Here is a 16,489-nt window from a genome sequence, read left to right as displayed (position 1 = left end):
GGTAAAAAGAAGTAAGCATACGAAATACATGCTTGCTACATTAATAGCATATAAAATAGACTTCAAGTTAAGGAATACTGCCATATGTAAAAGAAGCCATTTTTACATTTTACAATGACAAAAGGGCCAATTCATAAGGAAGATATAAAAATCAAATGTTTAGGTCTCTAAAAACAGAGTAAGAAGACACAGAAAGCAAAACTAACAAAACTGAAGAGGGAAACAGACAAGTACAATCATAGCTGGAAATGTGAACAGCCTCTCAGGGACTGAGTAAGCAAGGAGGCAAAGAAATCAGTAAGGATAGGGACACCTGGGTGGCTCAGTCAGTTAAGCATCTGCCCTGGGATTGAGCCCCGCTTCTCCTTCTCCCTCTGCTGCTTCCCCTGCTTGTGCTCTCTTGCTCTCTGTCAAATAAATAAATAAAATATTTAAAAAAAAAAAGAAATCAGTAAGGATAGAAATATCTGAGCAACACTATTAATGAACTTCATACAATTTACATTTTTAGGACACTAAACCCAACAACTATAGAACAGTACTCTTTCCAGGCCCAGGTACATATGAAATGTCCATCAAGATAGATCATATATGGAGCCAATAAACAGTCTCAACTCAAAAATCCAAAATCTTACAGAAAAAAAATCAGTGATTGAATAAATAAATAAATGAGGGAGAAGAGTCCAATCTCTCAGGCAGAATTCCAAAAAATTTATGTGGATATTCTGTCCTCAAGGAGGGGAACATAAACCCCCACTGTGCACACTGACTTTCTCCCAAAGGGCACAGTACAGAAAAGGGGAAAAAAGGGTAACTTGACCATGGAGAAACCTCACAAACACTAGCTCAGACAGGTGATCAAGGTCAACATCAAAATCAACATCAATAATCAAATGAAATAAGTCATGTTCATAGTATGTACTCTTGCTATGTGATAAAAATGGTACTTTGCCTGTGTTCTTCTCTCAAAAAATTATAACCCAACTCTACTCAGGAGAAAAACATCAAATTCCCACAGAGAGGGATCCAGCAAAACATCCAACCAGTGTCCCTTAAAACTACCAAGGTGATCAAAAACCAAAGTCTGATAAACTGTCACAGCTAAGAGGGGCCTGAGGAGACATAACAACTAAATGTAATGTGGTAAAAATGGGATTGGGAATTCTGGAACAGAAAATGATATTAGGTAAAAACTAAGGAAATCTGAATAAACAATGTACTTTAGTTAATAATAATGCATTGATAGTGATTCATTACAAATGCACTATGAAAATGAATGATATCAATAACAGGAAACTGAGCATAGGGTATATGGAAACTCTTGGTACTACCTTCTCAACTTTTCTGTAAATCTAAAACCTTTTCTAAAAATGTATATGGAAATACAAAGAACTTGCAACAGCCAAAGAAAACGAAAATAGGAAAGCCAAAAATAGACCCACATTACATGGTCAACTGATTTTTGGCAAAGGAACCAAAGCGATTCACAGAGAAAGGAAAGTCTTCTCCAATCCTGATGGAATAACTGGATATTCGTGTGAAAAACCATGACCCTCAACCCCTTACACAAAAATTAATTCCAGATAGAACAGAGACCAGAATGTAAAAGGTAAAACTATAAAACTTCTAAAAAAAAAAAACAAAAACAAAAGATCTCCATAATTCAGGGTTAGGCAGAGATTTCTTAGAATACAGGAAGCAATAACCATAAAACACATAAAATGGTGAATCAGTCTTATGAAAATTAACAACTATTCATAAAAAACACCATTTAGAAAAGTCATATTATCTGACAAATATAAACACTGGAATATTATGAATACATACAAGTGTGTATGTGCTTACACATGCACACAGATAGCTGACAAAGAACTTGTATCTCCATAATACATGAAAAGTTCAAACTCAAAAATAAGAGGACAAACACAATAAAAAAAAAAGACATTTTGCAAAGGAAGCTACATAAATAGACAATATGCATGTGATAAAGTGCTCCATAGCATTAGTGAAAAAGAAAGTGAAAAATTACGACCTCGGCAAGATACTACTGCATATCCAGCACCATGGCTAAAACAAGACTGAGGATATCAAATTGGTGAGAATGTGAATCACCCAGAGCTCCCATACTTCATTGGTGGGCATAAAAGGATACGAACACCCTGGAGAAAGGTCAGACAAATTTTTCATTGACTAAGCACACGTCCATAACTACTCTCTTACCCAGCAACTGCACTCCTAGGTGGTTATCCAAGAGGAATGAAAATATATGTCCACAAAAGACTTGTAAGAAAAAGTATTCCTAGCAGCATTTTCATAATAGCCCCCAAGCTGGAAATGTGCTCAAAAACAGAATAGACTGTTGTATAGTCACACACTGGAATTTAATGCAGTAATAACAAGGAAGACCGAGGGATGCCTGTGTGGCTCAGTTGGTTGAGCATCTGCCTTCGCCTCAGGTCATGATCCTGGGGTCCTGGGATCGAGCCCCGCATCGGGCTCCCTGCTCAGCGGGGAGTCTGCTTCTCCCTCTGCCTGCCGCTCCCCCCCGCTTGTGCTCTCTGACAAATAAATAAAATCTTAAAACAAACGAACAAGGAAGACCGAGATTAGTAATGAGCATACCTGGCATCCAGATCTTGGTGTCTAAATGCCATTTCCACTAAAAGGAAGGAGGGCTTTTGGAGAAAAAATCGGATTCCCAGGACTGGGGCTGGAAAAGATTAATTTGTGTCGGTTATCATATAACCTCACTGATATGAGGAATTCTTAATCTCAGGAAACAAACTGAGGGTTGCTGGAGTGGTGGGGGGTGGGAGGGATGCAGTGGCTGGGTGATAGACATTGGGGAGGGTATATGCTATGGTGAGTGCTGTGAATTGTGTAAGACTGTTGAATCACAGACCTGTACCTCTGAAACAAATAATACATTATATGTTAAAAAAAAAAAAAAAAGAAGAAAAAGAAAAAAGCAGGAAGGGAAGAATGAAGGGGGGGGGAAATCAGAGTGGGAGACAAACCATGAGAGACTATGGAATCTGAGAAACAAACTGAGGGTTCTAGAGGGGAGGGGGGTGGGAGGATGGGTTAGCCTGGTGATGGGTATTAAAGAGGGCACGTTCTGCATGGAGCACTGGGTGTTATGCACAAACAATGAATCATGGAACACTACATCAAAAACTAATGATGTAATGTATGGTGATTAACATAACATAAAAAAAACTATAAAAAAAAAAAGATTAATCTGCATCAGGAGCATCTTGTTCTGCCAGAAAGTAAAGCAGTACTTAAAGAATGATGGGAATATATCAACAGAACACAAGAAGCATCTTGAAAGGGCCCCCACAGGACAAATTTGGGACAATCTGAGCGCAAAATAACAATAGTACTGGATTCTGAGTCACTGAATACCCCTGAGTTCATAGTGCTATAAATAAATAGGTAGGGAAGAAGGGAAAGTTCTTTCTTACTGTAAAATACCAACTAATAAATACAGAAACAAATCAATGGAGACTAAAAGAGAGGGCGGAAACTCAACAGGAACCACATAAATAGCAACTTTGTGGCAGACAGACTTGGAGATACATCATGGACTTCCTGATGAGACTCACAAAGGACACATCCTTTCTAGGGTAATTCGGACCAAAAGCATAACCCGAATCTAATGATAATGAGAAGTATCAGGAAAAAGCAATAAATACATACAGACATACATATATTTTTAAATAACAAGGTCAAGAAAGACAGAGAGGCTAAGAAATGATTCCACATCAGAGGAGAAGAAAGAGACCTGAGAGCTAAATGCAGCACGTGATCCTAGGCTAGATGCTGGACTGGGGGAAAATGAGCCTTAAGGAACATCAATGGAATAACTGGAAACATTTAGATATGGTCTGTGGATTAGATAATAGATTATATCAATATCAAATCCCTTGATTTTGGTATTTATTCTATGGCTTTATATGAGAACATCTTTGCTCTTAGGAAACACACAAAGAGCATGACATCTCCACCTTACTCTCAGGATTCAGGGGTAAAACACACACACAAACACACACACATACACACACACACACACACAGAGTGAATGACAAAGCAAATTTGGCAAAAAGTAAGCAAGTGGGGACTCTTGGTAAAGGGTATACAGGCAGCCCTTGTATTATTCTTGCCACTTTTCTGTAGGTTTGACCTATCAAAGCCAAAAGGTTAGCAAAACACACACACACACACACACACACACACACACACACATTACTAGAACTATTCTCCATTTAGTGTGAGCAAGCAGCAGCTCAGGCGTATTAAGAGAACTGTTGAGCCACAAAAATACTATGAGCCAGGCCTAGAACTTGCACACAGGTCTTCTGACAACAAACCTTTCCTGGGTCACTGACTGTTCCCATCAGACAATGATCAATCAGCAAACGCTCTCCATAATCCTTAGCGTAGGCCTCAGGGCCACCCCACCTCCCCATCCCCTTAGCCCTCCTCTGCTACCATTCTCCCAACTCCCATTGCAGGTCAAAAATGCGAAACAAGATCCCTCCTCAGGGCATTCTCTCTACTCCCAGCCTGGGTTGCTCTTCTCTAAGAGATCAGCAGAGCTCACCCCCACCCTTCTGAGAACACCTTAGAAAGCCCTCTTGTACTTACCTAAATAAGGCAGCATCCTCCCTTCCGTCTCGATTCCCCTTACCTTCCTCTGTTTCTCTCTCCCACTGACCACATTCTGACATGTTACCTATTTATTTGTCTTCCTAGACAGACTACAGGTTCCACGAGGATGGAGACTTGGTCTATTTTTCTGTTCACTGCTATATATTTGCAGCTCTTATAATAGTTCTAATAGTTAATAGTAGCCTGACACATGGATGCCATGCTTGGAAAGTATGTATTGAGTGACCAGATAAATTAACAAATGCATGGGATTCCAAATAAACTTGCAACTGAATTTTTCTGGAAACGGATTCTAAAATGTACATGGAAGAATAAAGGAGCACAGAATTAGCTAGGACAACTATAAAAATGAAACAAAAATGGCACAAAAGTAGCCACAGAGATCAATACAACAGAACAGAGTCCAAAAATCAACCCACACACACATATATATGGTCAATTAATCTACAACAAAGGAGGCAAGAACATGCCACGGGAAAAAGACAGTGTCTTCAACAAATGGTGTCGGGAAAACTGCACAGCTACATGCAAAGGAAGGAAACTGGACTGCTTTCTTACACCACACACAGAAACAAACCCAAAATTCATTGAAGACCACAAGTGAGACCTGAAGCCATAAAACTCCTAGAAGAAAACATAGGCAGTAATTTCTTTGACATCAGCCATAGAAACATTTTTCTAGATACGTCTCCTCAGGCAAGAGAAACAAAAGCAAAATTAAACTACGGGATGATAGCAAAATAAAAAGTTTTTACACAGCAAAGAAACCATCAACAGAACGACAAAGCAACCTACCGAGTGGGATAAGGTATCTGCAAATGATATATCTGATAAGGGGTGAATATCCAAGATATATAAAGAACTTAATACAACCCAACACCAAAAAAAATAAATAATCCAATTAAAAATTGGGCAGAAAACCTGAATAGACAGACAAACAGCCAACAGACATGAAAAGATGCTCAGCATCGCTAATCATTTGGAAAACACAAATCGAAATCACAATGAGGTATCACATCTGTCAGAATGGCTAAAATAAAAAAAACAAAATGACAAGTGTTGGTGAGGATATAGAGAAAAAGGAACCTCTGTGGAGGAACTGTTGGTGGGGATGCAAACTGGTGCAGTCACTGTGGAAAACAGTATGGAGCTTCCTCAAAAAATGAAAAAGAATTAACATATGATCCAGTAATCCCACTACTGGGTATTTAGCCAAGGAATATGAAAACACTAATTCAAAAAGATAAATACACCCTTATGTTTACTGCAGTTATTACTTCCAATAGCCAAGACATGGAAGCAACCCAAGTGTCCATCAACAGATTAATGAATAAAGAAGATGATGTATATATATACAATGGAATATTACTCAGCCATAAAAAAGAGATCTTGCCATTTGCAACAACATGGATGGACCTAGAGGGTATAATGCTAAGTGAACTAAATCAGACAAAGACAAATACCATATGACTTCACTCATATGTGAAATTTAAGAAACAAAACAAATGAACAAAGAAAAAAGAGACAAACAAAAAAACAGACTCTGAAGTATAGAAAACAGATGGTTACCAGACGGGAGGTGGGTGGGGGGATAGGGGAAATAGGTGAAGGGGATTATGAGTACACTTATCATGATGAACACTGAGTAATGTATAGAACTGTTGAATCATTATATTGTACACCTGAAACAAATAAAACACTATTATACTTCAATTAAAAAAAAAAAAGAAAAAAGAAAATGAAACAAGATGAGTTATGTACCCTATAGGATATCCAGTTACAAAGCTACAGTAACTAAGTATGATACTGTTATGGGAATACATAGCTCACTAAAACAGAACTAAGCCCACCGACTCCAGCAAATATAATAATGATGTTGGGGTAACTTTTTTACCACAAGGAAAAATATATATATAAAACTGAATTCTTACCATATACCATACAAAAATAATCTCCAGATAATCTAAAGATCTAGCATTCAAAAAATCCTTTAAAAATATAAGAAAGCAGGAAGCCATTATATGACCTCCTAGTAGGATACGATAATGGACACGACACAATGATCTGACATAATAATGAAAAACACTTATATGAAAAAAATGCTTAATAAACGTCATGTAAAAGGCAAGTAAACTGGAAGATATTTGCAATGTTACCTCTGCAACTCACTAAGAAAAAGCCAAAGAGTCCAACAGAAAACCAGGCAAAGAGCATAGACCAGTGATTCACCAGTGAGGGGATCCTGTCAATACACATGAGAAAAATGCCCAGACTCGTTAGGAATCACGTACAAACTCGTCAAAACAATGACATTATACTTTTCACTCATTGGATTCGCAGAATCTCATCAGACAGCATCAAGTGTTGACAGAAATGTAAAAAATAGGAACTTTCGAAAATTGCCAGTGAGACTGAAAACCAGGCCGGCAACTTTGAAAACTCATTTGACTCTTGTCAAACTGGAGATGCGCATTTTTTATGCCACAGTACGAAGAGAGATGCAGAAGGCTGTTCCCTGAAAGAAAATACTGAATATACCCTAATGTCCACTACAGGAGACCAAATGAACAAAATGTGCCACATTTATTTAATAGAATACAGTGATAGTAAATACATCCATACATAGCAACATAGATAGAACCCCATGATATAGTAATTGAAAATACAGAATACAGATTGATGATATTTATGTACATTTGAAAAAACACTGAAGCAATACCGTTTCCTTAGGATCCTAGGTAAACGGTCAGGAACAGATGAATGTACGCACAGACGCACCGCGGTGGTGGCCTCTGCGGAGTACAAGAGGGCACGGCACTGCGGGGACTGGTTAAAGGAACTTCACTTACATCTCAGTGTGTTATTTCGTTAAAATAATAATAATAACAAAATAAGATAAAACAAAAAGAAAGCGAGGAAGTTATTACTTCTGGATGGTGAGAATGCAGACATTTATTACATTAATTATTATTCGTCCTTTTCGCTTCCCTTTTCAGGTTCTCTCTTGCAGAGCCCTCCCTCTAGTGCTCAACCACGAGCTCTCTTCCAACGCTGACAGGAGAGGGGCACGGATGGACCCACTGAGAACACTGCTAACACTGAACGTTACGTAGGACTTACAAGCTGTCCACGGTAAATTTGGACTACACGTGATTTTGGCCTTAACTGACAAACTTTAGTATTAACACTCTTGTAAGGTGAGACTCAGCATTCACCAGCACGATAACTTAAAAGCAAACCACATGGAAAACACTTTCATTTCGGTGAGGATTTTTTGAGGGGCCAATCTTGTGTACAAAATTCAGTTAACCAAAATCCCTTTGCTCCAGTGCCATCTGCTGGAAAAAAGAGGCAACTGTACCTTCCACAAAACCCCACAGTTGGGGTTACTGGAGCAACATTCTTTCCAAGGAAGCATCCCCCTTCCTTCTGAGGTTACTGTGTAGTACACTAGTAACCATTTACTCTCATTAGAGCCTTCTCCAAACTAAATTCTTCAGCCTATTAGTTAGATGAGAAAGAGATGCTCTTTTGTCTTCTTCTGCGCAGAGATTCCTTCTTCAATGTTTCTTAGTCAAATGATGCTTTTTCCATTCTTCCTCACCAGACCAACCTGCAACCATAATCTCCATTCATCCACATTTCAAACCCTCTATAGTAAAAAATTCTAACAGTTGATTTCTATATTAAAAATTTTAGTGTCATTTTGCTTTATATAAAACTGAGGATGGTTAAGAATTTTTAATTTAAAGGACTTTTAAAATACAGTATGTTCTCACTATAAATATGCAATGGGAATTATAAATAGTTCCTTCTTTTTTTTTTTTTTTTTTTAAAGATTTTATTTATTTTTTTTGACAGAGAGCGACATAGCGAGAGCAGGAACACAAGCAGGGGGAGTGGGAGAGGGAGAAGCAGGCTTCCCGCCGAGCAGGGAGCCCGATGTGGGACTCGATCCCAGGACCCTGGGATCATGACCTGAGCCGAAGGCAGACGCTTAACGACTGAGCCACCCAGGCGCCCAATAGTTCCTTCTTTTAAGCACTGGACGATACAGTAAAAAACATACAGTATCTTACCCAAGAGCCAATAAAATAGGCTAGATTTTTCAGATGTTAAAGAAGAATAACAAAGAAAATGAAAAAAAAAAAACGTAGTTACAAGGTCATGAATCCCTCAATTTGCAATACTGAATTCCTTGATTCATTTACAATCCAGAGATGTAACTGAACAGGGTGAGCAAATTACTTTGGAAAAAGTCAACTGTACTCAAGACAAAGTAAGTCAATCCTAAATGGTTTCCATTAGTGTTCTCTGTGGCCACGATTCCATTCAAGCTTTATAACCTGCTGTAATAGCTTTTTAACTGTTTCCAAATCAGCGCTAGCAGAGGATGGAAACAAATAAAGCCAAAGGCACTCCCTCAGAAGTTCAAAATTTTGATGTAGATTTAAATTTTAGCGAGTTTCAGTCCCTCCATTCAGATGATCCTGTAGGTACATACAAACACACTGAATTGTTGGCTTCACTTCTCTTCCATTCTCAAAGTTTACAATAAAGAGACTAATCCCTGTGTTGGGACTGACTGACATAAATTCGGATTTGTTCAGAGTTGAGGGTAAGGAACACTTAAGGTCAGTCAGAAAATAATTAAACAGGCTTTTCATGTAAGCACCATGACTCACAACTAAGACACTGGCGACTAATCCTGGTGCGCCACTGTCTGCATTAGATTCAGAGGCACAGGGTTTTCCTAAAGGAAATATCTCTGCCAGAGAAGTTTCCAGACAGTTGCTTGGAGCTCCTTGGGAAAACTGTTCATTCTGACCTGCTTCTTGCAGGATCAGTTGACAAAGAATATCGAAAAAGTCTTTTCCACGCATTTTCACCTACAAGAAAAGAAATTAAAATAAAGTGGCATTAATGATTGTCTTAAAACATAAACATAAAACACAACTGACTGGATTTTTCTAATATGTCAACATAAAGTATTACATAAGCAGATGAAATTCTGTTTCCACTCATTCGATCAGTAGTAAATGCCTACCATACTTCTGGAATGATGGAAGCACACTGGGGCACAAAGAAGAGTAAGATACAATTTCTAATTCCTTACTTCAAAGCACTTACAATCTAGTTAGGGCGATTTACAAGGGAAAAAGGAGCCCCTAAAAGTGTTAACTAGGTAACGACATCTAGAGCACATCAGTTAGGTTAGGGCAACCACCAACAAGGACACAAAATCTTGCCTTTACTAAACTAATAAAAAGTCTTTCCAAGAAAATTATGAAAATAACAAACAGGGGAAAAAAATCCCCAATAATGCAATTCAAAAGCAGAACACTCCAAAGACAGGCAAGCACGGTGATGGGGTCACTTACAGAGCTAAAGACGCAGGAGGAGAGGCTTGAAGATTGCGAGTGTTGAGTTATTTCGCCTCGAGTGTTCTGCCTACCACTGTCCTTGAACAGCAGCGCACTGCTCTCCTGCCTACTACTACCACTGCTGTGGGTACCGCTGCAGACTCCGAGACTCTCCTTCAAGTATCACCCGATAACATACGTCCTTTACACCCAGTGCTGGCAATGACTGTCGACGTAACAGTAAATAAGGAAGACAGCTTAAAAAGGAAAAACAGGGCGCCTGGGTGGCTCAGTCATTAGGCGTCTGCCTTCGGCTCAGGTCATGATCCCAGGGTCCTGGGATCGAGCCCCGCATCGGGCTCCCTGCTCCGCCGGGAGCCTGCTTCTCCCTCTCCCACTCCCCCTGCTTGTGTTCCCTCTCTCGCTGTGTCTCTCTCTGTCAAATAAATAAATAAAATCTTTAAATAAATAAATAAATAAATAAATAATAACAAAATAAAAAGGGAAAACAAACACACTGCGCAGAGTTGTTTTATAAACCAAACAACTTTCAAACTGCTTAGCTAAGATTTAGAGACATCTCATTTACAAAAGAAACCCAATTTTAGCTACTTTGACGTTGGCAAGATCATCCACGTGGGAACTCGCCCCAGGGCTATGTACCTGGTCTAAGGTCTCTCCTCCGGGTGGTGTGAACATAGGGCATTCTTCCCCAGCTGCTTTGGCCATTGCCCTTAGCTCACTTAGGGCCCTGCCTTCTGCGACCCCGTATTTCTGCAATGGTCCAATAGACAAAAGTGCCTCAAATGAATCTGCGATACATCCATTAAGTACCTGCTTGCGGCAAACTTGGAACAATCATTCTGGCAAGAAGCCTGGTTTCCTTCCACTTTATTATATCTTTTAAACTGATAATGAGAACATACTCAGTAGAGGCTGCAAACCCTAGAAAATACAGTTGACACCTTGAATTGTACACTGCCCAAATGGGTTGTATGGAACAACACACCAAGTAGACAGTGGGGCTTTACTGGAAAAATACAGAGACTTGCATGGACTCCAAGGCCAGAGACCAACATATGAAGTGCACCAAGTCAGCCACCTCACATCCACACGTACTATCTCATTTGATCCTAACAAGAGCACTATGAGATGGGTATTTTCAGCTCCATATTTATAAATGGGAAAGCTGAGTTTCAGAGAGGTTAAGCAACTGGCCTGTATTCCCACAGCCAATAATTAGTGGAGTTGAAATTCAAACCCAGATCTGTATGTTTTCAAAGCTCATTAGCTCTTTAGATTTATAAAGACTGAGCCATAGCAAAGGACACAGAAGTCACAAAAGAAACACAAATGACCAAGAAACACAGGAAATCTACAATGTAAAAATTAAAATGACACCTTTCAGAAGCTATTAAATTAGAAGACCAAAGACACTACCAATAGCTACTGTTTATGTAGGAAAAACTTTCTCCTACATCATTCATGGAAGTATAAACTGGCTCAGCTTTTCTAGAAGGAAATTTAGCAATATGTATAAAAGACTTTAAAAAAAAGTACACCTCAAAAATTCCACTTCTAGGAAATGTATTAGGGGTGTGTATAAAGAACTACAAAGAGGTTTATTTTAACATTATTTATATCAGTGGAAAATCTAGTCACAACCTAGGTGTCCACCAGTAGTAGCTATGCAACTTCCATATACTGGAATAATGCAGTCACTAATTAGGTGATCATATCCATGTGCATTCATTAGCACTGAAATACACAGGAAGAAAAGCTAGTTAAAAAACAACACACATAGGGGCACCTACGTGGCTTAGTCGGTTGAGCATCTGACCCTTGATTTCAGCTCAGGTCGTGATCTCAGGGTCATGAGACTGAGCCCCATGTGTCGGGCTCCCTGCTCAGTAGGGAGTCTGCTTGAGATTCTCTCCCTCTCCCCAACTTGCGCTCGCGCCCCCTCTCTCTAAAATAAATAAATAAATCTTAAAAAAAAACCCCACCACATATAGTAGGGGTACATTTAGAAAAATGCATACACAATCAGATAGATAGACTGACAAACACGAAAAAAAGTCAAGAGCACACATACCAAAATGTTCACAGTATTTGTGCATGGAAGAAATTTTTAACCATATTTTCCCCCAAACTGTTCTTACTTTTAATTCCCTACAATAGTAACAGATTACTTGCATAATAAAATATTTAATAAAATATTTAGAGATAAACCACCATTTATGGTTTCACACTGCTGATGCCCCAAAATGCTAACACCACCATCAGACAGAAGTCCAACAACTAAATGTTCTTTTTTTATAAGACCATATGCACAGTTGTCAGGTGCTCTTCCAATTCCCAAGTTCAAATTCTTACATCCTCAATTATAACGGGAACAACCTCTAATATAAAGGAGAACATTAAAAATCATTACTTGGTTTGTTTTTTCAAGAACGTAAACATCCATTCATTAAATACTCCAAATGCTACACTGAAACATGTCAGGCAATGAGGTGAGAGTGGTGAAGAGACCAGGAGGGACACGCAGCTCCCCACCCTTGCTGAGACTGCAATGTGGTGGGGTACTAACCTAGAAGAGTAGGGGAACAGCGCCGTAATGGAAGGAACTACCGGACATAGACACACACAGCAGAGATGGCTAATCTGCATTTGCAGGGCTGCAGAAGGCCAAAGCCCTGGGGTGAACAGAAGTTGGCCAGGTGTGGAAAGCATGTATCCCAGGCAGATTTGGAAGTTCAGTGAGGAAAGAGCACAGGATGCTTGGACAACTCTGAGAAGATCTGCGAGAGGCCTATCACCAGTGGTCCAGAACATGGAATCCAGGGCCAGATGGCCTCAATTTGAATCTGAGCTGTGCCACATACTAGCTCTATGATGCTGGGCACAGACTTGACCTCTGTGTGCCTTGCTTTCTACAACTGTAAAAATGAGGTTTTTAAGTCTTCACAACATGGGGGTGTTGTGAAGATTAACAAACCTGCAGGGCTTGGAGCAGGGCCAGAGTGTAGGGAGTGCCATGCAAATGCTCGCTAATATTATTAAGGTCGGGCACGGAGCACAAGGAAGAGGACGGAGGCAGATGGAGGCAACAGATCATATCCTATGGCACGCTGACAGGCCAGGCTGGAGTCTGGACAGCCTCCCGAAGGTAAAACAGAAACAGGGAACAGTTCTACACAGGTGCGCAGCAACCACGTTTTCCAGACGACTCTGGCTGCGGCACGGAGATGAGATGAGAAAAGCAAGCGCCAGTCATAAGACGGGAAGATCGCTGTTCCCAGTGAGCTAGGAGACAGAGGACACTGAGGGCAGTGGGACGGCAGCAGTGGGTTCAGGAACTACTACACAACAGCAGCCCTGACAAGATGATGGTAGGATGTGCACGTGGGAGGCAAGTCCAAGTCAAAAATGTGTGGTTTGAACAACTGGGTAAAGCAGGCGCCAGGGACAGGAAAGGTGGTGCGTTCCACTGAGCTGTGGGGCACACACGGAGATAAAAAGTAGGTAGTTTGAGACGTGAGCTTAGGCAAGAGCTCTCAGCTAAACATACATATATGGACATCAACTGAAATCACAGGAGAGGATGAAGCCACTAAGGAAGAGAGCAGAGTGAGAAGAGACAGTGCAGCCAATGATCACACTCTCCCTACTGCAGATGACAGGCCTCGCTCAGTGCTCCGCTGAACTCACGATGCTTGTCTGTCACTGGAACTGGGTTCCCAGGCACAGAGCGAGCCTCTCCAAGTAGTATCTCTGAGGAAGTTGTAGTATATATTTTGGACGAGAACAGAGAACACCCGCAAGTTATGAAAAGCAATTCTTTAGAGATGCCCAGCCATTTGACATTTCTATCCAGCTACAGAAGAAATCACAGGGCTGCCAGGGACATCAGCCTGCTTAAAGGCCTGTATGAAAGAGCAAAAACTGCTGCTCTAGGAGGAGGCATGGGGTCAAATCTCAGATCTGAAAGTGAGGTGTGGCTTTAGCTAAATTGCCATTTCAGCAAGAGTCATTTCTGATATATAAAATGGGCACAAGAAAGTCTATTGAAGCTTAAAATTGAGAAGCAGGATGGGGAGGCTGACAAGAGAACTTCGCACTTTTACCTCCAACTCTTCTGTACTAGTTGTTATGAGCAGACTTTGCTTTTATAATTTAGGATGCCTACCTCACACAAATTTAATAACTAAGTAAGATACTATGTATGAGCGTATATAACAGCCACGGTCACATAGCAGGTTCTTAACATATATTAGCTGATTCCACACCCCTATCAAGAATGCATCAGATCAACTGAGGTGGCTTACTGATAATTTATGGTGAAGAATAATATGTAAGTAAGCTACTTACTCTTTCTCGAAGTCTTGAATCATACTTTACTGTCAAATCTTTGCAAACTTTGCTCTTCTCCAAAATCCCATGCACAGTCTGAAAATGGAAAGACAACGGTTTCTTTTCTCATAAAAACAGTCATTCTGGCCAAAATGTCAAAATACAGCACAGTAAAATCAAAAAGAATTAGAGGGTCGCCTGGGTGGCTCAGTCAGTTAAGCGTCTGCCTTCGGCTCAGGTCATGATCCCGGGGTCCTGGGATCCGAGCCCCACGTCGGGCTTCCTGCTCAGTGGGGAGCCTGCCTCTCCCTTTCCCTCTGCCACTCCCGCTGCTTGTGCTTGCTCTCTCCCTCACTCTCTCTCTCAAAGAAATAAAATCTTAAAAAAAAAAAAAAAGAACTAGAAATAATTTTCCTTCATGAAAGTTGCCTCTCTTCTGTACTGCTCATCCTTCGTCTCTTCACACGAATTTGGATATTTCCTTCTGCGCTATCTTCTAGTTCAGAGATCAGCAAACTATAGCCCAAATCCAGACCGAGGCTTGTTGTTGTAAATGAAGATCTATTAGAACACAACCCCTTACATACTGTTTGTGGCTGCTCTCACTGTACAACAGCAGAGTTGAACAGTTGTGACAGAGAGCATACAGCCCATAAAACTTAAAATATGTACTATCTGGCCCTTTACAGAAAAGGTTCCAGTTCATTAATTCTCCATCCAGGTGTGTCTAAACTGCTGTTAAACCCATCTACTGAGTCTTAATTTCAGTTACATTTTCAGTTCGAGAATTCACGCTTGGTTCTTGTACATCATTTCCAGTTCTCTGCTGAAATTCTCAGTGTCATTTTTTAATCTATGCGTTCAGTAGCTATTTTAAAGTCCGTGTCTGGTAACCAGTTATCAAAGAAGTCCTAAAGCTGTTTCTGTTGTCTTTTGTTTGGGCTCATTTTTGTTCATGTTCCTTTCTCTCGTGGTGTGCCTGGTTATTTTTGATCAACAAGACACTATATTTGCAAAACTGTAGAAATAATTTAAGTCCACAACCTGCCTTTTTAATCCCCTCCCCACAAAGTAAACATTGTCATCATTATGATTCTGTATTATCAATATTTGTTTACATTTACCTTTACCAGTGTCTTTGCTCACCAATCTTTTCTAAAACTCAGACCTCCCTTCTGGCATTATTTTCCTTCTTCCATTAGCCTTTCAAAGTTTCTTTATAGACTGTTTGTCCAAAATGTCTTCATATCACCTACATTCTAGACAATGTTTTTGCTGGGTATAAAACTCTAAGTTAGTCTTTATTATCACTCAGTGCATTAAAAAAAAATTATTACCGATACTAACAAATTTGTTGATAGTCTAATATTGGCCATTAGTGGATGATGTTTGTCCTTATTTGGAGTTTTGCAATTTTGTTATTGTAAGCGTAGATATGGGCTTCTTTTTATTTATCTTGACTGGGATTTATCACCCTTTCTAGATCTGTTATCTTTCAACAGTTCTGTAAAATTATCAACTATGACTTCTTTGACCCCTTTCCCATTTTAAATACCTCCTTCTGAAAGACACCAGACCTCATCATATTCTTGATTTCTTTTAAACTCTCATATTTTTAATATGTTCATTACACTGTGCTACATTTCAGTTACTATCTTACATTTACCTATGAGCTAATGATTATTTTGGCCATGTTTAATAACTTAGTACATCCACTGAGTTTCTCATTTTTGGTTTATTAACTTGTTCTGCATTTTTAAACCAATTTTATTGAAGTATAATTTACAACAAAAAATATACCTAGTCTTAAGTGTACAGTTCACAGAGTTTTAAAATATATATATACCTTTCTAAATACCACCAAAATCAAGATATGGAAGAATTCTGTCATCCTAAAAGATTCCTTTGTGTCTTTTCTAGTTGATCCCCCCACTCCTGGCCCCTGGCAACCACGGATCTGCTTTATGTAACTGAAGATTAGATCTGTCTTTTCTAGAGTCTCCCATAAATGGAGTCCTACACTATGTACTCTTTTGTGCCTGGCTTCTTTTCTTCAACATGTTTTTGAGACTTTTCCACATTGCTGTTGAGCTGTATTC

The 16,489-nt window shown here is 39.6% G+C and overlaps 1 protein-coding gene across 4 annotated transcripts in view; it reads right to left on the bottom strand.

Moving 5' to 3' along the window:
* Window positions 1-8,644: 8,644 nt before the first annotated feature.
* The window catches only part of TIGAR (TP53 induced glycolysis regulatory phosphatase), a 32,435-nt gene continuing 24,590 nt past the window's right edge, over window positions 8,645-16,489 (bottom strand). For 3 of the 4 annotated variants that reach the window (XM_032390902.1, XM_032390904.1, XM_032390905.1), the window contains 3 exons: window positions 14,409-14,486; window positions 10,701-10,811; window positions 8,645-9,563 (listed from right to left, as the gene is read on the bottom strand). In XM_032390902.1, the coding sequence (XP_032246793.1) occupies window positions 9,132-9,563; window positions 10,701-10,811; window positions 14,409-14,486 (621 nt within the window). In that variant the 3' untranslated portion in view covers window positions 8,645-9,131. The remainder of the gene's footprint in view (window positions 9,564-10,700; window positions 10,812-14,408; window positions 14,487-16,489) is intronic. The other variant, XM_032390903.1, reaches the window with a different exon arrangement.

The sequence above is a fragment of the Phoca vitulina genome, unplaced genomic scaffold, assembly GCF_004348235.1.
Source record: "Phoca vitulina isolate PV1807 unplaced genomic scaffold, GSC_HSeal_1.0 scaffold59, whole genome shotgun sequence".
Classification (NCBI taxonomy): domain Eukaryota; kingdom Metazoa; phylum Chordata; class Mammalia; order Carnivora; family Phocidae; genus Phoca; species Phoca vitulina.
Note: the sequence above shows the minus strand (reverse complement) of the source record. Positions and strands in the feature narration are given on the sequence as shown.